The 26,425-nt window shown below is 37.4% G+C and overlaps 1 protein-coding gene across 1 annotated transcript; it reads left to right on the forward strand.

Annotated features, from left to right (window-relative positions):
* The first annotated feature begins 4,070 nt into the window (after positions 1-4,070).
* On the forward strand, positions 4,071-5,423 carry LOC141654777 (receptor-like protein EIX1). The gene is made up of 4 exons (XM_074461893.1): positions 4,071-4,115; positions 4,201-4,291; positions 4,436-4,909; positions 4,975-5,423. The coding sequence occupies exons 1-4, from the start codon at positions 4,071-4,073 to the stop codon at positions 5,421-5,423; spliced, it is 1,059 nt and encodes a 352-aa protein (XP_074317994.1).
* The last annotated feature ends 21,002 nt before the right edge of the window (positions 5,424-26,425 follow it).

Here is a 26,425-nt window from a genome sequence, read left to right on the forward strand (position 1 = left end):
GAGATTGTCATAGTCGGTAGGAACAGTGATGATAAGAGACGGGGTAATTGGGTATGAATGTGTATGTGGCATTTGGGTTATGCGGCTGACGTGAGCTTCAAATGTCTACGTGGCTTTTTTTATCCTACGTGGCTTTGTCTACGTGGACTTAATTGGACATTTTAGGGTAGCCTTTTAATAGTATTTATAGATATGGCGTGTAAATCTTTCAACTAGCTTAGTACCCGTGCAAAATGCACGGGCATGCATAGTTTCCTTTAGCAGAGTTAACCATTAAAATAGATACTCCCTCCTATTCATTTTAACTCTCCCCCTTTCCTTTTTCATCTATTCATATAACTCTCCCCCTTTCCTTATTTAGTAAAATTTTATACTTATTTTAATCACCTTACCCCACAACAATACCCCACAATACTCATACTTTATCTTATTTTAATCACCTTACCCCACAACAATACTTATTTTAATCATCTTACCCCACAATAATACTTTCTCTCTCTCCAATTACCTTACACCACCACAATACTTTACAATAAAATAATCCCTCCTTAATTTGCGTGCCCTTTTGAAAGGGGAGAGTTAAAATAAATAGGAGGGAGTATATAAGTTTGACAGAAATAATTTGGCAAAATAATTCATAAGTTAGAGTGAACTATTTTACGCCAGTTAGATTTAGGTGTGACAAAATCTAAAACTATTTGGCTTCGACCTTGTTTGCACTTCCTAATCAATCCACAAGCAGTCGTCCATAAGACGGGATATCCGTTTTTAAACGGGTTAAATATTATCTCATATAGATATATAAGACAAATGTGATCTTTTGTTTTTCTTAGGGTTATTTAATAACAATAATCCAAACTAAGTCTCTTCTTCCCCGTTTAATCTAACCTATTGATTATTCCATATTAATCTGTTCTTTACTATCATTTATCTTAGTTTGATCTTTTAGAAGGGCAACCTGTTAAACAGGTCACCCTTTTATTTTAAACGCCCTCTTTCATTTTTCTCACCTACTTTTTTACCTTTAACCTTCCTCTTTCTTCTTTCTTCACCTGCTTCATCTTCCTTCTTCTTCTTTTTTTTTTTTTTTTTTTTTTTTTTTTTTTTTTTTTTTTTTTTTTTTAAAATTCTCATAATCAATTATATTTAATTAAACCTTTAGTTACATTATTCCCCATAAACACCCACTTCAATTCAACAACATCAAATCCATCTCGCCCCTCTGACGAATTTGGTTGTCAATTTTGTCCGCATTGATGGTGCGATTTGTGTTGCTACACGATAATTGAAGAATTAAGGCAAATGGCTCGGTGAAATGTGGTATTGAGAGTGTCAATGTTAATAAAAACCCCTCTGTAATCCCACTTATCTGCAATTATCCCTATATTCTTTTATAAATTGATCTCAAATAGGTTATTCCACACAATTCACTCTTTTCTAAATCCCCTCTTTTTACTACTACAATTTTCTGATCATTAATACATAATATTCATACACATGTATGAGCTTGTCCCTATTAAATCTGGGATTTTATGATGTTTCATTTTATGCATATCTACAATGGGACTTGCTGGCTGATTGTGTTCGGCTGAATTGGTGTTTATGGTGGTGAATGGAAGTGAGTTTATGGTTGAATTAAGGCGGGAATGGGAGATCGATATCAGGCAGCCATGGCGGTGAATGGCGAAGATGGGATCGAGTCATGGTGATGTGAAGGCATATTATGAAATTGAAATTGTTGAAGATGATGAAGATAACACAGCCTTCTTCATTGTGAGGGGAAATTTGGTAAATAAATTGAAGAAAATAAAAGGAAAGAATGTTGAAGATGAAAGAAGAACAACAACCTAGAAAGAGAAAGATGAAGTCTCAAAAAATAAAATAAAATAAAAAAGGAAGAAAACCTGCTAGTAAATAAGAATAACCGCTTACAACCAGTCAAAATGAAAGTGGGTGTAAAATAAGATAAATGATAGCAAAGAACAGATTAATATGGGATAATCAATAGGTTGGATTAAATGGGGAAGGGGAAGCTTAGTTTGGATTATTGTCATTAAATAACCCTTTTTCTTAATGTATTCTCCTTTTTTTTGATAAGATAAGGAAACTAGGTTAATGGAAATCAACCTATAACATCCTCGCGGATGAAAGAGGTAAAAGAAAGACAATAGCTTTCGATTACCATAGATGAACCAATAAAACAAGGGCAAACAGAACACTCTTAACCAAAAGCCACAATCTTAACAACCAAAAAACGAAGAAAGTCACAAGCTAAATAGATGTTGATTTTCTGTCGGAATACTCACGCAACATGAAGTCTTAAAACTTCAAAAGCCCAAGAAAAAAAACCAAAATCAAGAATATGGAAAGAACAAATCTGATCAGAACCAAACAAGAAGGCAAGCGATAAACGTGACAAAAATTCATGGTGGAAATCATAAAAAAAAAAGATCTTAAAAATACAAAGATGAACTAAAGTTCAGATCTTTCGAAAACCTTTTAAGAGATGAAGGTTATCATTTCAAATCTTCCAAAAGTTCACCTAATTTTGCTATAATCAAAATCAATACAAGATCCGGAGTAATATTAAAACTCGAAAAATTTCTGTTTAACTTCTTGAATTAAATCTTCCTTTCTTAAGATAAATGACTAAAAAATCATCTCTCCTAGGCTAAAATGGAGAGGCTAAAATGGAGAGTAATTAAATTCAAATCTTATGAAAGGTAAAACTCAAGAAGAAATTTTTAATGAAAAGATGAAGAAAAGGGGAAGAAAGCCAGGAAAGGAGTTCCACACCCAAATCTTATTTCTGGAAAATATCTTCCCACTTTTCTAATATATTATTAGTTGGTTGGCTGGTTGCACCGCGCTTCGTTTGCAGACAAAAAACCATGAAGGAAAGGAGAGTAGGAGGTAGGAGTGTAGGACTACCTCAAACAACGGTAGGGGAGGTGAGAGCGGCGGCGGCGGTAAAGAAAATAGAGGAAGGAGATTGTGAAGGAGAAGAGGAAGGAAATAGAGTGAGTATAGGGGTGGTGGCCGAAGGAGAATGACGAGGTGGGGTGGTGGCCGGATTTAGGGTTAGTGTTGAAAAACAATTGATTTGGGGGAAAATAGAATGATAGAGGGAGACGGGGATCCTTCGTGTATGATGTTAGTTTAAAAAAACTCCTGACGGAATTTTATTGACTTTTCGGACGGAATTTCCGTAAGGACTCTTAGAAAACACGGGATCCTATGGAATTTCCGTCAGGAGTTTACATTCAATAAGTGCAAGAATGACATCTCTATGTGGGCCTGATTTCCGTCAAGAATTACAATGTACCGATGGATTTTCCGTCAGAGTTTCTAGTACTGATGAAATGCCGTCAGAAATATGTCACCCATTATGGCGCCAAAGCCATCAACGCGCCATCTATATCTGACGGGTTATGACGGATTATCCGTCAGAAACCCATTCCCGAACCGTCATTTTCGCGTGTCATCTGACAGCTCTCTTTTTCCGTCATATTTTCCGTCACTATTGCGAATTATCTTAGTAGTGTTTTAATAAGACTCAAAATATGACAAATTCCGGACTTTGCGGAACACCACTCCCTAAATGTGATAGAGATGAAGCAGTCGTAATTCCCAAAAATGTAGGCAATGAGCGGCATAACGATAATTTTATTATGATAGGTCGGTACATAAGTGGGGTGCTTGGTTTTATTATTGGATTTTGGGGAGTTTGTGGTACTTTAGTTGTCAAAAAATCTTAGAGACATGCATTCTTCCGTTTGTATGACGTCATCAAAGACCGGATTTATGTGATGGTTATTGTGAATTTACCCGGACTATGGAAGCGAACTTGAGGCCATCTCGTAAGTGTTTCTAGTTCAATATCAATCCACTGATCTTGTATTGCATGTACTCCGTACACTTTTTATGTTTTACAATTGATTATCGAGTTCGCTTAATTTGTTCAAGGGTTGCTGATATTGCTTCCAAGACCCAATTTCTATTGTAATCAATCGACAGTCTTTTGTTAACACAAGATGAGCAGGAAACAATTACAAATCATGTAGATATAGATGAAGTATGTAGATTCCTTTGCTGAATTGGGAACATTTATTTATGTACGTCGACATTGTGACTTGAATGTTCCTCATTATAGTTGCGTTAATTTTTGAGTTACAATAAAATCTCACTGGATACTTGCAGAGTTTGAGTCGTGTTATGTGCTATAACTACTCTGGCCATGTCACTGCCCTCCGTCTTCCTACGCCCCTGCCCGACGAATCCTGTCTAGAAGGTACAATAAGTGTATCTATACTTGACTTGAAACATTTAAAATACTTGGACCTCAGCACTAATCATTTTCGAGGACAAATACCCAAATTTATAGGCTCACTTTCTAATTTAAGGCACCTTGACCTTTCCCATGCTGGATTTACAGGGGTCATTCCTCACGAAATCGGAAATCTGTCCAAATTAACATATCTTAATCTTAATATTCAATATGATCCTTATAGTATGAGGGTGCAAAAATTGAGGTGGCTATCACAACTAACGTTGCTGAAGGAGTTGGATTTGGGTGGTATTGATTTGAGTCTAACTACAAACAATTGGCTATCGATTGTTAACAAACTTCCTCAGTTACAAGTCCTTCGTTTAGATAGTTGTAAACTATCCCTAAACTTGCCTTCCTCTCTTTCATATATTAATTCTTCGACAACCCTTGATACTATTACCCTTTCAGGAAATAATTTGAATGATACATCCATATTCGAGTGGTTGTCCAATTTGAGTGGATTTGAGACCAGCCTTGTTTACCTTGACCTCTCTGAGAATTCTCAACTGTTTGGAAGTAATTACCAACATATTCAGAATTTCTTTAGTAAATCCTACAATTATCTAACACCAATTTCAGGTATGACTTCTCAGATATGATCCAATCTTTATCTATATGTTCACACCAATCACTAATCCATCTAGATTTAAGCGATAACCAATTGTGGGGCTCCATTCCTGACAAAATTGGCAACCTTTCTTACTTGAGGGTATTATACATCAATGATAACCAGCTTAACGGCTCCATTAGTCAAGCAGTTGGGAGACTTTCTATGCTCGAGATATTAGATCTTTCTTCAAATTCTTTGAAGGGAGTTTTCACGAATATTATTCACTTATCAAATCTTTCCAAGTTAAGTTATTTAGGTTTGCGGTATAACAGAGAACTGGTGGTTAACATTAGTGTCAACTGGGTTCCTCCATTTCAATTACAAAGACTCTTTCTGAGCTCTTGTAAAGTTGGCCCTGATTTTCCAATGTGGCTCATAACTCAAAAAACCTTAACTAGTATTGATATGTCCAATGCTAGTATTTCAGGCAAGATCCCTGATTCTTTTTTCAAGTCATTATCATCCAAATTGGGCCATTATTAAACAAAATCAAAACTATTTGAACTCAAGTCTTGAACATTTAGTAGGAAGTTTAGATCTATGCAACGTGCTCGACCCAACCCGGAGAGTCGGAGACAAAGGTATTAATCAAACCCAATATAGAAAACTGAATCAGTCGAATATAACCGGACACTAAATGATCGGTAGAAATAGATTTAAGTTTGAGTGACATTCCCTTTTACCCAGAGTCACAGACATGCCTAAGATTTTTTATTATAAGAACAAGAAGAATACAATTATGAATGGTGTGAGCAAATTCGGAACCAATAATAAAAGTAAACATAAAATTAATCCAATCACTTTGACATTGTCAAACCATCACAGGCTTAATTAGTGATTCTTCTTGAAAAGTCACGCCCAAGTTACATTCTAGAAGATGAAGACAATACTACTTCACATCTTCAAGTCGTTGCACGACTTCAAAAACATTAACAACCATATATAGGGAATGGAGCGAGTTTTAGTCCTTTTTTCTTGTGGACTGAAAGTGTAAAAATTGAACTGACTTGAATAAAACTGAAAACTAAGTCCAAATGAAAATGACCTTTAGCTATTTCACGAAATTACAAGTCGTGAAAAAATGAGTAGAGACCTCTATATAAACATACGCCAACAAGCTATTAACTAAACCACTCACACAATTTGTTCGACGCACATTTACAGTTTCATCCACAACATTAAAGATAAAATGAGTCCTCAATTTACCTCCAAATTATATGATCAATTTTTGGGTTTTGCGCAATTTTTGGGCGCGTTATGTGTATTTGCAGGTTTATAGACCATATTAGCTCACTTTATTGAGCTAATTCGAAGAAATCAGAAAGTTACAAAGAGTTTCCCGATCGATCGCCTTCCATGGTCGATCGACTGAGCCGCAGCTTCCAAGAGCTACTGTTCCTGTTCACCCTGGTCGATCGACTGGGTGATGTGGTCGATCGACCACTGTCGCTGCTGTACCTGTTCACGTCCTTTCCCCTGCTGTGTTGGGTCATTTTGCGAAATTGAGGGAGTTTTTTTCCCACTTTATTCTCTGAATTATTTCTGATTTCTTCCATTTTCGTACCTTTGCACATAATTACCGCTTCATTATTGTTTTCTCGGTTTTATGCGTGGTATTTTCTGTCTTTTCAGGTACCTATGGTAGCACTGCTGGCTACTGAAACCTCCTAGCTCACGCTGGTTTGGGGAGGTTTCCTTTTTGCTGCGCATAAAGTCTTGTGAGTTTGCGAGTCCTTCTTTTATGTGAATTTTAGTTATAATTCCGCAAATTCCCATTTCCCTTTTATTTCATTACATGATTTTGCACAATGGGAACATTGTGTGATTTGGTTTGGGGAAGGATTTTGCATTGCATTCACATGTTTTATTGCATTTCTGTTTCACGTTTATTGCACTTCAGTTTGCATTGTTGTTTATTTTCCTATATATATACAAAATCCAAAAAATTTGATTTTTTTTTTTAAAAATTCCAAAATTGTACGTTTATTTTAGCATGTAGGCCGAGTCGGAATGGTAGTATTTCAATGATGACATTGCATTTGTAGCTGTTTATGCCTAAGCCTTGCTAATTGACATGTTATTAGTAGAATCATTTGCATAGTCTACGAGTTTTCGTTAATTTATTTGCTGGACTTGAGACTTGACTTAGATTTTTGGCAAACTACATCATTTTTCTGAGATTTAGAGCTTATAACTGGTGACATTCATGACCGGTTCATCTAGGATGTGAGTAGTTACTCCTTATAAGACATGTTACATAAATTTGCATAAATATGAATTTAATCTGCTTAATACCTGTATGCATTCGGTTTGTGGTTTGTTGACACATGTGGTGGAGGTTTCCCTTTATTCATTTTACCCATGAGCTCCACACTGCCAAAAATCGCCTTTTGTCCCTTTTACTACATCCTATATTCAGCCTACCTTTGTCAAGCTAGTAGTATTAGTTTTTGGGAATGTGTTTATTGCGGTTTGGTTATTATGCTCTTATTGAGTTAATGTTGGATGAAAGAATGAAGGAGGAAAAAGAATTGAAAAAGTTGAAAAGAAATAGAAAAAAAAGAAAGGAAAAGAAGAAAAGAAAAAGAGTTCGAAAAAAAAGAGGTCCGTCGATCGACTGAACCCAGTGGTCGATCGACTGAGTATTGCAAAGAAAAAGAAAATTCAAAAAATCACGTGTTTCAATTATTATGATTTGGTGATTTTCACCCCCATGTTATCATTTATATTCTTCGGGGAGTTGACTTTTATGGAGGTTGTGAACTTTGTGCCTCGAATTGGCACCGTCTTGTATCGTTTACATTGAGCATGAAGATGGGATGTCGTTATAGTTTGGACATGTAGTTACTAGCTTGGCTTTAACTCCTCTTATCCAAATTCATTTTTGCCTCTTCTTACCCATTACTTCACATATCCATATTTACCTCGGCATGTGTCATGGTCATTTGTTTGGTTGAATGCATATGTACGGTTGTAGAGATTACTTTCATATTAGATTGCAGGCATGTTTTCATAGGTCGTAGTTAGGTGAGAGTCATTACATATTTACTTCTTTCTATCTTTTACATATATTCACCTGTGCTTATGTGTGATATGAGCGACCCGTGAGAGTCCGAATTGATAAGTCTCTATAGTTGGCGGTTCAGCAAGTATTTAACGACTACATAACTCGTTTGCATGATTCATATTGCTAATTGATTGCTGATTTGTAGCATTAAATTGGTTTAGGCTTTACTTGTTGTATTTTGCTCTGAGATTGAACTCATTCCATTAGGTTCTAAGATCGAGTCTAGTTCTTGCTTGGGGACAAGCAAGGGTTTGGTTTGGGGAAGTTTGATGCGTGTCATTTATATGATGTTTTACACCCTATTTTACACGCATTTCAGAACTCGATCAATTGAGTAGTTTATGCTACTATTTCCCTTGTTTCGTGTATTTCTTCCTTTTCTTGTGATTTTGTAGGAATATGAAGATTTCAGCAGAAAATAAGCCGAATCCGTCCCTAAGTACTTAGCATTGCATTTGACATGGAGTATTGACTCGAGGAATGAGCTTGGTGCGCGTTTCAAGGCCTAAAGATAGCAAAAGCAAGGGTGCGTACGAGTTTAACAAGCAAAGAAGCATTTCACGATATTGCAGCCTCATTCAGATGGCTATATCTCGAGTTTTAGAGCTGATAATCGAGAGATTCCAATTGGAGATGAAAGCTTATCCTCTTAGCTTTCCAACGCCTCATAGAACGCCTGATTTGACCAAGTAACGAAGAAATGGCAGCTGTTTTAAGATCGGTGCGCGCTGCAGGAATCGTCAGAATGCAATTCTGTACAGCACCTTTGGTCGATCGACTGGCCTCAGTGGTAGATCGACCACCATGCGAGCTGATGCGCAAATTAAAAGATCGAGGATTAAGAAGCCCATTGTGTATTAGGTTTAGGAATAAGTGTTATGTTGTATTCCTATATAACGTAACCTGATGTTTTCATATAATCATTCAGTATTTATCAAGTTTTCATTCAGTTTCAGATTATCAAATTAATTAGGGTTCTTTAGTTAAATTTTCCATCAATAAAGTTACTTTTGCAATCGGTTTTGATCCTTCCTTCCTGCTTCCATTCGGTATTTCTCAGCTTACTTATTCAGTTTCGTTTCCGTTCATAGCTTAGAAATTGCTAGTTAGAATTCCCATAGCCAAAATTATCGTTCTATGTTAATTGTTCATTTTATTAATTCAAGTATGAATTCGTTAGCTTTAATTGTTGATTTTGTTGCTTTCATTATTTCTAGTATGAGTAGCTAAGTACCCTTTGCTAAGATGTAGGGGATCTATGGCGTAGATGGCATTAGAATAAGTGGCCTCGCATTAGGGCTTGGTCGATCGACTGGTTTAACTAGTCGGTCGACTGAGCCGGTTGTTCGATCGACTGGGGTAGCTGGTCGATCGACTGACTTCGCGTCTGGTTTTGCTTTGTTTGTTTCGTTAAGTGCTTTATCTTTCAATGAGACCGAGAGGAGACTTGATAGATGCTTAAACTTGACCATCCCGTAGATCGAGAGATAGGAACGGACAATAATTAACGAATTAAAACGACTAAATTGCTAAGATCGAGAGATAACGTGATTTAGTTTGCATTAGGAATCATTAATCAAGAACAAGAGTTAGTATTAATGAGACTTAGGGATTAGTAGCATAGGCCGAGAGGTAGCTACTATTTAACATGGACCGAGAGAACTTGTTTTCCCCATCCTTCGCGACCGTATTTCGAAGTTACCTAGGATTATGTGCCATCGCAGCTATAGTGAACCGACCGTCTTAGCATTTCTTTTATCATTATTTACATCTTGTGCTACTATTATTTGTTTATTTAGTTTATGTTATTAGATTTAGTTATAATTCACATCAAAACCCCCCTCATTGTTACCGTTAGACTAAAATTAAAAGCAACTATAATCTCCCCACCTCCCTGCGGATCGACCCTTACTACCGCTTGCTAGTTGTAGTTTGGAAATTATAAATATTATTTTTGATACTTACATCGACAGGTATCAATAACCAAGGATCATTGTTCATTACACTCATGCAAGACATGGTGTGACCGGATAGAGTGTTCAAATTAGTTAAGTATACGTCTTTGACACGTCTTCCTTCGAGTATTAGTTCATTAGTAGTGGCATTAATTATTCGACACATATTAGCACTAAATTCTACAATATTACCCTTATCACAAAGTTGAGAAATGCTAAGGAGATTATGCTTCAAACCTTTGACAAGCCGCACGTTGTCGACATAAAGTAATGGTGACTTACCAACCTTTCCAATGCCAATTACTTCACCTTTCTTGTTGTCACCAAACCTTACCGTGCCACCATTGTATGCTTTAAGTGAGAGGAATTGGCTTCTATCACCCGTCTTGTGACGAGAGCATCCACTATCCAAGTACCAATTGCAGCCGCCTCTCACCAAGCCCTACACAAAATTAGACTTTGAGTTTAGGAACCCAAACGAATTTGGGTCCCCTTTTGTGATCAACATATCTTATGGTGTCTTTCCTAATCCATATTTGCTTAATTATTTTGATATTCTTGTTAATGTCATCAAATCTTTTTGTACACCCATTGAAAACATGACCGTTATTACCACAATAATTGCAAATAATGTATTCGGGAAGACCCACATATTTCCTTTTTCTAAAATCAGTTTTAGGCTTCTGGATGCAACAGTCAGTCTGACTGTTCCATTTGAAGCCCAAACCAGCAGCTTTGTTACATCTCTCGATTTTATTCGTGAGAAAGTTTAACACGGTTTGACTTCCTTCCCATTTTTCAGTGATGTTCTTAGCACTCACAAGTTCATTGGTCAAGTCATTGACTCTTGAGAGGAGATGCAAATTCTTTTCTTTTTCTCTCTTGAGTTCATCATTGTTTACACTTTCTATGGACAACCTTTTCTCAACTATGAAGTCATGGGTGTGGTTGTTGAGTTTAGACACGAGATACATGATTCTTTCTCTGGACTCTTCAAATTTAGATGTCATCTCGTCAAGACTTTTGTTTAGATCAACGATTTCATCGGATCTATGATGAGGAGAAGACCTAGAAGTGCTACATTCGGGCATACCTTTTTGAAAAAAGGTAAGTCTATCATGAAGAACTTCTATTTCATTCTTAAGACAAACAACCTCACCTTTTAGACACTTGTTTTCATTTTCTAAACATTCAATCTTTTCACTGGACTTGTCTAAATCTTTGTCAGAAGCAACAGTCTTAGATACTGTTTCTCTTAGGTCTACAACCTCAACTACAAAGTCATAGACTTCATTTTCAAGAGCATATTTGTCCCTCAAAAGATCATCACGTTCCTTGGTTAGTGAGGAAACTTGCATCACCAAGGTAGTGTTGACATTTTCAAGGTCAGAGACGTCCGTGGGGGTCATCCTAAGACGCTCTAGTTCTTTAGTCAAATGTTTGTTTAACTTGTTGACTCTTTTAACTTCATCATAAGCCTCAGAGGTGACAGTGACGCTGTCTGTTGCTTTTAGTTCATTTTTAAGATTAAAGTTCTCTTGAGCAATTTCCTCAATCTCATTTTGCATTACCTCAAGCTTATCATTTTGAAACCGACACTTATCAAAAAGTTGGTCAAGAAGCTTACATACTTTCTCTTTGGAGTAAGTTCTAGCCTTGGCTTTTAGATGATTTACCTCATTGTCGAAATCGGAGTCGGAATCGTCGGGATTAGCCATGAGGCATCTTAAATGTTCAATTTTTGAGGTTTTTGAGACTTTTTCTTTAAAATGATTTGAAAGACACATTTTAGCCTCTAGTTCCTCCTCGATGAGTTCTTCATCTTCCTCGGAGTCGGACATTCCCCATATGGCACTCATGACTCTATGCTTATAGTCCTTTTTAACCTTTTCTCTTCTTTCATTAGATTTGATATCATCCCACATGAGGCATTCTTTAATTTGGTGAGTTTTATCACCACATTTAATGCATCCCACGGTGGAGTTAGGTCGTCTCTTAGGAAAGCATTTTTCGACATCCTCCACTAATGACTCTCTTTGTTCGGTTTTTGAAAACAAAACGGCCGCTTAGATGAGGAAAGCGGTTTGACTTTTTGTGATGCATCCATTGCTTATTTGTGTGCTTAATGTTGGACGTGTCCAATTTTCCGCAAGCCCCCACTTTCCTTGCATCGGAATGCATACCTCATTGTGTTTCGGTGTGAGTTGAAGGGACGGAGAAGGCCCGTTAATTGCCTCTCATCGGATATTATTAGTTTAGCTAGTCTTTTACATTATGGGTCTTAGTTTATTTAATGAGCTTACTCGAGGACGACTAAGGTTTAAGTGTGGGGAGATTTGATATGTATAATTTTAGTGTCATTTTACCCCATATTTAATCCTTTTATTCGACTCGATTTTGTGTGCTTATATGATTAAATAGCTCATTTAATTACTAATTTATAATAATTAGTCCGCTTAGTCATATTTAATAATTAGTCGTATTGTTATTATAATATTAGTATTATTACTATTAATTTATTAATATATTAATTTAATGTGTAGGTGAGGCGGAATAATAAAGAGGAGATTCGAGCTAGAGGAACAATGAGACGGAAATTGGTGAGCAAGACGGGTCTAAGTAATTGGGTGAAGGAACAATGAGTCGTTGACTTATCAAAGTCAACCTTTGACCTTCAACATTTCACCTTCATCATCATCATCATCAAACACCATTCACCAAAGAAAGACCAATCCAAGAGCAAACCCGAGCTCCACCTCATCACCACTACATCAACAAACCTCATTCCACCATTAACCACCTGCTTACCATTAATCAAGCAACAAAACCCGACATCTAAACCCGAGCCCAATTCAATCTCCGTCACCGGCATCAATCAACCATCAACCCGAGTTCACAAATCAACAAAATCGCTCCAATTGCATCGTGCACTCCCAGACGGGCACCCGTCTGCCGCCTACCCGGCTCGCAACTCATCTCGCATCAAAATGTACTCCCAGACGGTCAACCGACCGCCGCCCCTCATCCCGGCTGGGAATACCACCAAAATTCCTCAAGTTTTCCGAGAGTTCCCAGTAGGTAGGTGACATCACCGACGGCCGCCACCCTACTGGGACGTCTCATGTTGCGTGATTTTCAATTCTGCTCCCTTTGTTTGATTTAATGACTTTTCCCCTTTTCAATTGTTAAACGTGTATTTGTGTTAGTTATTAGGTGTGATTATTATTATTATTATTATTATAATTAGATTAGTACTCCTAAGTATAAAGACACACCACACAAACTACACAACTACCACCCATTAATTAAACCACCTTAGAAATTAGACTAGTTCATCTTATTCTCTCTCAATATTGTAAAACCCTCATATTTCCTCTCTTATTTTCATTCAATAAAAAGTTGTTATCTTTCTTTAATTATTAGTTTAATTCTTCTTTTGTTCATTCAAGTTCTTCTCTTTTCGTTAGTTTACAATTAGTAATTTTGGGTTGTATTTGGAGAATTGAAGAATCCTTCCATATTTCAATCCAAGTTCCTTTCTTTGCTATTGAGTTGGTATAATTTCTCTTCATAATTTCATTTGTTTACATTTGCTTTTCTTTCAAGTTTAATCTTAATTGTTTATGTTATATTGTTGTTATTCTCTCTCTTGTTCATCTTTTCTCTATTCACCATTGTTGTTTACAAGATTGAATCTTTGAATTTCTCATGTTAAAGATTGAGTCTTTGTGTTTATTGAGTTAAAGTTTGTGCCTTTAGTTTAATCTTCATTGTTTCTTGAATTAAATTGTCTTTCCTTATAATTTAAGTTGGATTGTTGCATGATTAGTAATAGAATTTGTACTTCCATCATGATTATGCATAAAGTTTCCATCTTTGTTGTTTCTCTTGCAATTAGGAACATGATTAGTGAGTAGTCTTCTACTAGGACTCGGTTTGACCCGACATGAGCAGTTTCACTAATTGATTCTCATATGGGCTAATTGTTTGGAGAAATTGGTGAGGGTAGTTTAGAGGAATCACATTGTTCCGGGTATGAATTCCGAAGTAGGTTTGTTTACCACGCTAGCTTTGTCGAATAATGCCTCTTCTAGCCTTGACTGCTCTCCTCGGCCTCTCCTGCAACGATGAGCAAACTGAGGGCTTGGCTTTGTGCCAAGCGAACTCACTCCGACGCTCAAGTCAGTGAACTTATTGTGATTAAGTAGTATGTAGCTTGATGACGTGTATTGTAGAGAGATGAGAGAGATAATACCGATTTAAGTGGTTCTTAGGTTAGATTCTGGATCCCTTCCTCAGTGAGGATTGAGGAGTATTTATAGACTTTCACCTTTTGTCACGTAGTGGCCAAGTGGGCCAAGTGGCATAGCGGTGGAAAGACGATCTACCCTCGCCGAGGGACCTATGGCCGGCCGGCGAGCCTGGTTGACTCCATGCCGAGGGTTCTTGGATATGAGTACGCGGGTATGTGCCCCTGGCCGGTAGGTTGCCATCCGAGACACACGGGCAGGTAGAAAGGCTGCATCGGCTGGGATGTCTAAGTCATTGGCTTGCTGTGGATATCTTTGACCTCGTTCAATATGTTGACTTGGTCAGCGGGCACAGAATATGCCCCATCACACATGTTTTAAGGATCGATTTTGGGTAGTGTCGACTTGTAACCCTTGTCCACCAACGGGAGTTGGTTAGGTTGTAAATTGGATGCCCGAAATTTGACCTTGTCACCAACTAAGGTTGAGACCGGAAGGGAGAACCGAGGGAGGGTGCCTCTAGACTAGCGTTTGAAATCGACCTCCGGAAGGAGGAGTGGGATGACCCGGAATACGATGAGTACTTAATGATCTTGACCAAATTCTTGACCTCCTTGGAAAAATGCATGTTTTCGTGGTTGTTGGGTTTTGAGTTAGGAATACCAACTTTCGAACCCGGGAGGGGGGTTAGTCGGAGTAGCTAGTGTCCTTTTGCGAACCCGGAAGGGAGGTTCTAGGCGAATTAGAGCCATCTCCTCCTTGCCCGTTTACCTAAACGATTAGCCTAGGGAATTAGTATGTGGAATTATGAATCGTTGTGGGAGAACCGAGTTCTAGGCCTTTTATTCATTTGATTTACAACTTTAATCCTCTCTTACTCATTTATCATCTTTAGTTAATTTGCATTTTATTTCATTTATGTTAGTTGTTTAGTTTAACAATCTCATCTTATATTGCCGACTTAGCTAAGCACGAGAATTTAGACAATTAGTAATCACCCATGCTCCCTGTGGATTCGACCTCGACTACCCTACTACATTAGTTGAGTAAATTGTTTGATCGGGGGGTGCGACAAACCCCGCTATCAAAATGGCGCCGTTGCCGGGGAGCATTGGCATGATATTAGTTGTTTTGTTCTAGTTTAGACTAAGTCTAAGTTGCTTTGCACACCTTGGTGTGCCGTTTGTCTTGCTAACTCGCTCCTTCAAGTGTGTAAGCTTTTGCATAAGAAGATTGAGTTTCAATTCAACAAGTCCATGAAGTTTCCCTCTATGAGTGACTCTTGCTATATAGTGGATGTTGATATGAAAGAATATTTGAATGAAGATGGTTTGAGAGAAAGTGAGTTTGAACCTCAAATTATGAAGGAAATTGAATTGTATTTGAACTCCCCAAAATCATTACTTGATGTTGGGTCTTGGTTAGATGACTCTTCAAATGATTCTTGGGAGGCTCAAGTTGATGCCTTAGAAGTGGCTCTTAATGGAGGCGGAATGGAGTATACCAAGAGTTGTGAGGAAGATGAACTTGGCCCTCCCTTATGGGACATTTATGAATACTCCTTGCAAAATGATAAGTGTGGAGAGGGAAGTTATGAAGGGCTTGATGCCTCTATTTGGGATGTCTATGATAACGAGGAAGACTCCCCACTACCACCTCCATACAAAATCTTTGAAGAAGAAGAAGTTCTTGTCCATGACAAGTGTGGGGAAGAAGGAAAAAGGGAAACGGAGGTTGATGAATTCGAACTTGCCATATTAGGAGAGTTGAGGAGTCATGAGAAAAACTACGACATTTGTAGTTTTGATTCTAGCTTGGAGGAAATTGAAGCTCTCATATTTGGTAGTGATTCGGTTCAATTGAAGAGTCAAAAGAAATTGGATAAAAATGATAATATTATGAACCTCAATGTTGAGAGGTTGACTCCTCCACCTTTTATTCTTCACCACTCTCCTTGTCTTGATGACCATGAGGATGTTTCCTCATTCTATGAGGTTTATGAGATTCCGTCCGTCTCTCCTTCTAGCTACTACATTGAAATGGAGGATCCTAAACACCAAGAGGATTCTAGAAACAATTCCGAGAGGAGCAAGAGGAAGAACGGGAAGAAGCGTTGGAAGAGAGGTCGGGTGCGGTTTTCTATAGCTTGGCATTCCTTGTTTCTAGTTGAAGGTTTTGATAGAGCATTTGACCGTCTTCTCCGTGCCTTGAGTGACATGGATCATGCTAAGTGGAGATTCAAGCAAGACAATTTTGCATGAGAGGTTTGGTGGAGTCCCTCAATAACCACTAAATTGTATTTATTCTCTTCTCTTACTTATACTTTACTTGCATTTTAATTTCATTATATAAAAACCATAAAAATTTGAAAAATTTGAAATCTCAAAAACATGTTATTTATTTTATAGCACCTTTCTTTCAAAAAAATTCAAAAATTCCAAAAAATGAATATTTCAAAAATACAAAAACAAGTTCTTTAATTTTGAAAGATTTTAAAAATAAAAAATATGTTCTTTAATTTCCTATTCTCTCCCTATACTTTGTTCCATTGAGGACAATGTAAATTTCAAGTGTGGGGAGGGAAATATCCACTTTGTGCATATTGTTTATATTTGTATATATATTTGCTTGTTAATTTGAGAAAATCACAAAAATGCCTAAAAATTGAAAAATTTCAAAAATTTCAAAAATATTGCATTGTTTATATTATATATATTGCATTTGTCCTAACCATTTTGATAGGCAACACATGAATCATCGGAGAAGACGCTTGGTAAAATTCTTCCAATCATTTCTCTTTTATCCTTCCTTTTCTTTTTGTACATAAGCATGGAGGAGGACGGGATATGTGATGTGAGTGTTCCTTTTGGGAACCGTTTTGGATATGATTGTGTTGTTGGTGTGTTGTTAAGACTAGATATTTTATGCATTTAGACTAGACATGTATATATGTGTTCACTCTTGCATTCACGTAGCTTGTTCATATGTTTAGTTGCATTTCATACACTTTGCATCGTGTTTGTAAATGGTTGCATAGAGGGTCTAAATGTGGAGGGTATATGTCGTCAATGATGATAATCGTTTTGCTCGTGTCATTTCCCTCTTGATAGCTTGTGCCTTTTGATGACACGTGTTATAGTTTTTGCTTGCAAAACCCGGAAGTCTAGCTTAACAACCAAGTTGCGACCACCTTGTGAGACCGTATTAGGCTCGAGACTTGACCTTGGTCCGACATAGCTACTAAAATGTGAGGATAGAGCCTCCATATGGCCGGTCCATCAAACCGGTCCCATCTAGGTCATGAGAGTAGTTCTCCTTACGTGGTATGTCATGTCAAAACGCACAAGTATGGTGCTCATTCCTTACCGTAGAAGTGTAGATGTGCATATTGAGACAATTTTGTTCAATAAAGTAACCTCACAATAGCCAAATAAGCTTTTGTTATGCCCTTGAGTCAATCATTTCCTTTTGTTAACCCATTTTGAGCCTAAGCCTTATCGTTTCTATTGCCAACAAATTAACTACATCCCATAAACAACTCACCTTGGTTGAGTAGTTCGTCATTGTGGTTCTTTTGTGGAGTATATTTGGGTTGAAATTTTGACTTATCTTGAGGTGTATGATCGAAAAGCCACATGAGTGAAGTGCAACTTTGGCTACTTTTGTCTAATAAGAGGTGAACAAGTCGTGAAAAATGCAAGAAAGAAAATCAAAGAGAAAAGAAAAAAAAATGAAGAAGAAAAACAAATAGAAAAAGAGAAAAATGAAATGAAAAAAACAAAAAGAAAAGAATGTATATTTTTGTCTCAAATAAAGGGTTGGTAATTTGCAAATTGAGTTTGTTTTGAAGAGTATTGAATAATTTTTGAAAATGACAATCTAGTCATATTTTGTGAAGATTTGCATTGGTTGAGTTTAGTGAATTGGTTAGATGTGGCGACTACTCGATCTTTAGCCTCACATTTCCTAAAAATGGTGCTTGCACCAACCCCTTTTCACCGAACCCAAGCCCCATTACAACCCGGTTGTCTCTCTTATATGTGCATCATTTAACATTTCTCTTGCGGATATTGGATATAGTACCATATTAGATTGTGGGCATGCTTCGCAAGTCGAGTTAGGAGAGTGATTTTGGTTACTTTTTGTCACAAAAATCACCCCGTTCTTTCATTTGAGTGACTAGTGAAACCCGTGAGAGTCGGTCTTTGGTCTCCTTTTGGTCAAAGGTTTGATATGGAGTCGAATCTTGCGTGTGTCGTGTCATTCTTGGGAGTATAGCGAAGTACTTCCTCTTTCCCGCCTAGAATTTGTTTCTTAAGCACCTCGTGTTGTCAATGTTGGTTACTTGAGCTAGAATTAGGGAGTCGACACCTTGGTAAGACCCGGAGACGACATCCTCCACTAATGACTCTCTTTGTTCGGTTTTTGAAAACAAAACGGCCGCTTAGATGAGGAAAGCGGTTTGACTTTTTGTGATGCATCCATTGCTTATTTGTGTGCTTAATGTTGGACGTGTCCAATTTTCCGCAAGCCCCCACTTTCCTTGCATCGGAATGCATACCTCATTGTGTTTCGGTGTGAGTTGAAGGGACGGAGAAGGCCCGTTAATTGCCTCTCATCGGATATTATTAGTTTAGCTAGTCTTTTACATTATGGGTCTTAGTTTATTTAATGAGCTTACTCGAGGACGACTAAGGTTTAAGTGTGGGGAGATTTGATATGTATAATTTTAGTGTCATTTTACCCCATATTTAATCCTTTTATTCGACTCGATTTTGTGTGCTTATATGATTAAATAGCTCATTTAATTACTAATTTATAATAATTAGTCCGCTTAGTCATATTTAATAATTAGTCGTATTGTTATTATAATATTAGTATTATTACTATTAATTTATTAATATATTAATTTAATGTGTAGGTGAGGCGGAATAATAAAGAGGAGATTCGAGCTAGAGGAACAATGAGACGGAAATTGGTGAGCAAGACGGGTCTAAGTAATTGGGTGAAGGAACAATGAGTCGTTGACTTATCAAAGTCAACCTTTGACCTTCAACATTTCACCTTCATCATCATCATCATCAAACACCATTCACCAGCAGCACCAATCCAAGAGCAAACCCGAGCTCCACCTCATCACCACGGCATCAACAAACCTCATTCCACCATTAACCACCTGCTTACCATTAATCAAGCAACAAAACCCGACATCTAAACCCGAGCCCAATTCAATCTCCGTCACCGGCATCAATCAACCATCAACCCGAGTTCACAAATCAACAAAATCGCTCCAATTGCATCGTGCACTCCCAGACGGGCACCCGTCTGCCGCCTACCCGGCTCGCAACTCATCTCGCATCAAAATGTACTCCCAGACGGTCAACCGACCGCCGCCCCTCATCCCGGCTGGGAATACCACCAAAATTCCTCAAGTTTTCCAGAGAGTTCCCAGCCGGTGACATCACCGACGGCCGGCCACCCGGCTGGGACGTCTCATGTTGCGTGATTTTCAATTCTGCTCCCTTTGTTTGATTTAATGACTTTTCCCCTTTTCAATTGTTAAACGTGTATTTGTGTTAGTTATTAGGTGTGATTATTATTATTATTATTATTATTATTAGATTAGTACTCCTAAGTATAAAGACACACCACACAAACTACACAACTACCACCCATTAATTAAACCACCTTAGAAATTAGACTAGTTCATCTTATTCTCTCTCAATATTGTAAAACCCTCATATTTCCTCTCTTATTTTCATTCAATAAAAAGTTGTTATCTTTCTTTAATTATTAGTTTAATTCTTCTTTTGTTCATTCAAGTTCTTCTCTTTTCATTAGTTTACAATTAGTAATTTTGGGTTGTATTTGGAGAATTGAAGAATCCTTCCATATTTCAATCCAAGTTCCTTTCTTTGCTATTGAGTTGGTATAATTTCTCTTCATAATTTCATTTGTTTACATTTGCTTTTCTTTCAAGTTTAATCTTAATTGTTTATGTTATATTGTTGTTATTCTCTCTCTTGTTCATCTTTTCTCTATTCACCATTGTTGTTTACAAGATTGAATCTTTGAATTTCTCATGTTAAAGATTGAGTCTTTGTGTTTATTGAGTTAAAGTTTGTGCCTTTAGTTTAATCTTCATTGTTTCTTGAATTAAATTGTCTTTCCTTATAATTTAAGTTGGATTGTTGCATGATTAGTAATAGAATTTGTACTTCCATCATGATTATGCATAAAGTTTCCATCTTTGTTGTTTCTCTTGCAATTAGGAACATGATTAGTGAGTAGTCTTCTACTAGGACTCGGTTTGACCCGACATGAGCAGTTTCACTAATTGATTCTCATATGGGCTAATTGTTTGGAGAAATTGGTGAGGGTAGTTTAGAGGAATCACATGTTTTAAGGATCGATTTTGGGTAGTGTCGACTTGTAACCCTTGTCCACCAACGGGAGTTGGTTAGGTTGTAAATTGGATGCCCGAAATTTGACCTTGTCACCAACTAAGGTTGAGACCGGAAGGGAGAACCGAGGGAGGGTGCCTCTAGACTAGCGTTTGAAATCGACCTCCGGAAGGAGGAGTGGGATGACCCGGAATACGATGAGTACTTAATGATCTTGACCAAATTCTTGACCTCCTTGGAAAAATGCATGTTTTCGTGGTTGTTGGGTTTTGAGTTAGGAATACCAACTTTCGAACCCGGGAGGGGGGTTAGTCGGAGTAGCTAGTGTCCTTTTGCGAACCCGGAAGGGAGGTTCTAGGCGAATTAGAGCCATCTCCTCCTTGCCCGTTTACCTAAACGATTAGCCTAGGGAATTAGTATGTGGAATTATGAATCGTTGTGGGAGAACCGAGTTCTAGGCCTTTTATTCATTTGATTTACAACTTTAATCCTCTCTTACTCATTTATCATCTTTAGTTAATTTGCATTTTATTTCATTTATGTTAGTTGTTTAGTTTAACAATCTCATCTTATATTGCCGACTTAGCTAAGCACGAGAATTTAGACAATTAGTAATCACCCATGCTCCCTGTGGATTCGACCTCGACTACCCTACTACATTAGTTGAGTAAATTGTTTGATCGGGGGAGTGCGACAAACCCCGCTATCAAAATGGCGCCGTTGCCGGGGAGCATTGGCATGATATTAGTTGTTTTGTTCTAGTTTAGACTAAGTCTAAGTTGCTTTGCACACCTTGGTGTGCCGTTTGTCTTGCTAACTCGCTCCTTCAAGTGTGTAAGCTTTTGCATAAGAAGATTGAGTTTCAATTCAACAAGTCCATGAAGTTTCCCTCTATGAGTGACTCTTGCTATATAGTGGATGTTGATATGAAAGAATATTTGAATGAAGATGGTTTGAGAGAAAGTGAGTTTGAACCTCAAATTATGAAGGAAATTGAATTGTATTTGAACTCCCCAAAATCATTACTTGATGTTGGGTCTTGGTTAGATGACTCTTCAAATGATTCTTGGGAGGCTCAAGTTGATGCCTTAGAAGTGGCTCTTAATGGAGGCGGAATGGAGTATACCAAGAGTTGTGAGGAAGATGAACTTGGCCCTCCCTTATGGGACATTTATGAATACTCCTTGCAAAATGATAAGTGTGGAGAGGGAAGTTATGAAGGGCTTGATGCCTCTATTTGGGATGTCTATGATAACGAGGAAGACTCCCCACTACCACCTCCATACAAAATCTTTGAAGAAGAAGAAGTTCTTGTCCATGACAAGTGTGGGGAAGAAGGAAAAAGGGAAACGGAGGTTGATGAATTCGAACTTGCCATATTAGGAGAGTTGAGGAGTCATGAGAAAAACTACGACATTTGTAGTTTTGATTCTAGCTTGGAGGAAATTGAAGCTCTCATATTTGGTAGTGATTCGGTTCAATTGAAGAGTCAAAAGAAATTGGATAAAAATGATAATATTATGAACCTCAATGTTGAGAGGTTGACTCCTCCACCTTTTATTCTTCACCACTCTCCTTGTCTTGATGACCATGAGGATGTTTCCTCATTCTATGAGGTTTATGAGATTCCGTCCGTCTCTCCTTCTAGCTACTACATTGAAATGGAGGATCCTAAACACCAAGAGGATTCTAGAAACAATTCCGAGAGGAGCAAGAGGAAGAACGGGAAGAAGCGTTGGAAGAGAGGTCGGGTGCGGTTTTCTATAGCTTGGCATTCCTTGTTTCTAGTTGAAGGTTTTGATAGAGCATTTGACCGTCTTCTCCGTGCCTTGAGTGACATGGATCATGCTAAGTGGAGATTCAAGCAAGACAATTTTGCATGAGAGGTTTGGTGGAGTCCCTCAATAACCACTAAATTGTATTTATTCTCTTCTCTTACTTATACTTTACTTGCATTTTAATTTCATTATATAAAAACCATAAAAATTTGAAAAATTTGAAATCTCAAAAACATGTTATTTATTTTATTGCACCTTTCTTTCAAAAAATTCAAAAATTCCAAAAAATGAATATTTCAAAAATACAAAAACAAGTTCTTTAATTTTGAAAGATTTTAAAAATAAAAAATATGTTCTTTAATTTCCTATTCTCTCCCTATACTTTGTTCCATTGAGGACAATGTAAATTTCAAGTGTGGGGAGGGAAATATCCACTTTGTGCATATTGTTTATATTTGTATATATATTTGCTTGTTAATTTGAGAAAATCACAAAAATGCCTAAAAATTGAAAAATTTCAAAAATTTCAAAAATATTGCATTGTTTATATTATATATATTGCATTTGTCCTAACCATTTTGATAGGCAACACATGAATCATCGGAGAAGACGCTTGGTAAAATTCTTCCAATCATTTCTCTTTTATCCTTCCTTTTCTTTTTGTACATAAGCATGGAGGAGGACGGGATATGTGATGTGAGTGTTCCTTTTGGGAACCGTTTTGGATATGATTGTGTTGTTGGTGTGTTGTTAAGACTAGATATTTTATGCATTTAGACTAGACATGTATATATGTGTTCACTCTTGCATTCACGTAGCTTGTTCATATGTTTAGTTGCATTTCATACACTTTGCATCGTGTTTGTAAATGGTTGCATAGAGGGTCTAAATGTGGAGGGTATATGTCGTCAATGATGATAATCGTTTTGCTCGTGTCATTTCCCTCTTGATAGCTTGTGCCTTTTGATGACACGTGTTATAGTTTTTGCTTGCAAAAACCCGGAAGTCTAGCTTAACAACCAAGTTGCGACCACCTTGTGAGACCGTATTAGGCTCGAGACTTGACCTTGGTCCGACATAGCTACTAAAATGTGAGGATAGAGCCTCCATATGGCCGGTCCATCAAACCGGTCCCATCTAGGTCATGAGAGTAGTTCTCCTTACGTGGTATGTCATGTCAAAACGCACAAGTATGGTGCTCATTCCTTACCGTAGAAGTGTAGATGTGCATATTGAGACAATTTTGTTCAATAAAGTAACCTCACAATAGCCAAATAAGCTTTTGTTATGCCCTTGAGTCAATCATTTCCTTTTGTTAACCCATTTTGAGCCTAAGCCTTATCGTTTCTATTGCCAACAAATTAACTACATCCCATAAACAACTCACCTTGGTTGAGTAGTTCGTCATTGTGGTTCTTTTGTGGAGTATATTTGGGTTGAAATTTTGACTTATCTTGAGGTGTATGATCGAAAAGCCACATGAGTGAAGTGCAACTTTGGCTACTTTTGTCTAATAAGAGGTGAACAAGTCGTGAAAAATGCAAGAAAGAAAATCAAAGAGAAAAGAAAAAAAAATGAAGAAGAAAAACAAATAGAAAAAGAGAAAAATGAAATGAAAAAAACAAAAAGAAAAGAATGTATATTTTTGTCTCAAATAAAGGGTTGGTAATTTGCAAATTGAGTTTGTTTTGAAGAGTATTGAATAATTTTTGAAAATGACAATCTAGTCATATTTTGTGAAGATTTGCATTGGTTGAGTTTAGTGAATTGGTTAGATGTGGCGACTACTCGATCTTTAGCCTCACATTTCCTAAAAATGGTGCTTGCACCAACCCCTTTTCACCGAACCCAAGCCCCATTACAACCCGGTCGTCTCTCTTGTATGTGCATCATTTAACATTTCTCTTGCGGATATTGGATATAGTACCATATTAGATTGCGGGCATGCTTCGCAAGTCGAGTTAGGAGAGTGATTTTGGTTACTTTTTGTCACAAAAATCACCCCGTTCTTTCATTTGAGTGACTAGTGAAACCCGTGAGAGTCGGTCTTTGGTCTCCTTTTGGTCAAAGGTTTGATATGGAGTCGAATCTTGCGTGTGTCGTGTCATTCTTGGGAGTATAGCGAAGTACTTCCTCTTTCCCGCCTAGAATTTGTTTCTTAGGCACCTCGTGTTGTCAATGTTGGTTACTTGAGCTAGAATTAGGGAGTCGACACCTTGGTAAGACCCGGAGACGACATCCTCCACTAATGACTCTCTTTGTTCGGTTTTTGAAAACAAAACGGCCGCTTAGATGAGGAAAGCGGTTTGACTTTTTGTGATGCATCCATTGCTTATTTGTGTGCTTAATGTTGGACGTGTCCAATTTTCCGCAAGCCCCCACTTTCCTTGCATCGGAATGCATACCTCATTGTGTTTCGGTGTGAGTTGAAGGGACGGAGAAGGCCCGTTAATTGCCTCTCATCGGATATTATTAGTTTAGCTAGTCTTTTACATTATGGGTCTTAGTTTATTTAATGAGCTTACTCGAGGACGACTAAGGTTTAAGTGTGGGGAGATTTGATATGTATAATTTTAGTGTCATTTTACCCCATATTTAATCCTTTTATTCGACTCGATTTTGTGTGCTTATATGATTAAATAGCTCATTTAATTACTAATTTATAATAATTAGTCCGCTTAGTCATATTTAATAATTAGTCGTATTGTTATTATAATATTAGTATTATTACTATTAATTTATTAATATATTAATTTAATGTGTAGGTGAGGCGGAATAATAAAGAGGAGATTCGAGCTAGAGGAACAATGAGACGGAAATTGGTGAGCAAGACGGGTCTAAGTAATTGGGTGAAGGAACAATGAGTCGTTGACTTATCAAAGTCAACCTTTGACCTTCAACATTTCACCTTCATCATCATCATCATCAAACACCATTCACCAAAGACCAATCCAAGAGCAAACCCGAGCTCCACCTCATCACCACGGCATCAACAAACCTCATTCCACCATTAACCACCTGCTTACCATTAATCAAGCAACAAAACCCGACATCTAAACCCGAGCCCAATTCAATCTCCGTCACCGGCATCAATCAACCATCAACCCGAGTTCACAAATCAACAAAATCGCTCCAATTGCATCGTGCACTCCCAGGACGGGCACCCGTCTGCGCCTACCCGCTCGCAACTCATCTCGCATCAAAATGTACTCCCCAGGACGGTCAACCGACCGCCGCCCCTCATCCCGGCTGGGAATACCACCAAAATTCCTCAAGTTTTCCAGAGAGAGTTCCCCAGGGTGACATCACCGACGCGGCCACCCTACCGGGACGCGTCTCATGTTGCGTGATTTTCAATTCTGCTCCCTTTGTTTGATTTAATGACTTTTCCCCTTTTCAATTGTTAAACGTGTATTTGTGTTAGTTATTAGGTGTGATTATTATTATTATTATTATTATTATAATTAGATTAGTACTCCTAAGTATAAAGACACACCACACAAACAACACAACTACCACCCATTAATTAAACCACCTTAGAAATTAGACTAGTTCATCTTATTCTCTCTCAATATTGTAAAACCCTCATATTTCCTCTCTTATTTTCATTCAATAAAAAGTTGTTATCTTTCTTTAATTATTAGTTTAATTCTTCTTTTGTTCATTCAAGTTCTTCTCTTTTCATTAGTTTACAATTAGTAATTTTGGGTTGTATTTGGAGAATTGAAGAATCCTTCCATATTTCAATCCAAGTTCCTTTCTTTGCTATTGAGTTGGTATAATTTCTCTTCATAATTTCATTTGTTTACATTTGCTTTTCTTTCAAGTTTAATCTTAATTGTTTATGTTATATTGTTGTTATTCTCTCTCTTGTTCATCTTTTCTCTATTCACCATTGTTGTTTACAAGATTGAATCTTTGAATTTCTCATGTTAAAGATTGAGTCTTTGTGTTTATTGAGTTAAAGTTTGTGCCTTTAGTTTAATCTTCATTGTTTCTTGAATTAAATTGTCTTTCCTTATAATTTAAGT

The sequence above is a fragment of the Silene latifolia genome, chromosome 5 (genome assembly GCF_048544455.1).
Source record: "Silene latifolia isolate original U9 population chromosome 5, ASM4854445v1, whole genome shotgun sequence".
In the NCBI taxonomy this organism is placed as follows: Eukaryota; Viridiplantae; Streptophyta; class Magnoliopsida; order Caryophyllales; family Caryophyllaceae; genus Silene; species Silene latifolia.

Excerpts from the sequence above, each read along its gene's own strand:
- LOC141654777 (XM_074461893.1), top strand. The coding sequence starts at position 4,071 with ATGAAGTATGTAGATTCCTTTGCTGAATTGGGAACATTTATTTAT. Across the intron at positions 4,116-4,200 it reads AATTGGGAACATTTATTTAT|AGTTTGAGTCGTGTTATGTG; the intron begins GTACGTCGACAT and ends GGATACTTGCAG. Across the intron at positions 4,910-4,974 it reads TTATCTAACACCAATTTCAG|ATTTAAGCGATAACCAATTG; the intron begins GTATGACTTCTC and ends TAATCCATCTAG.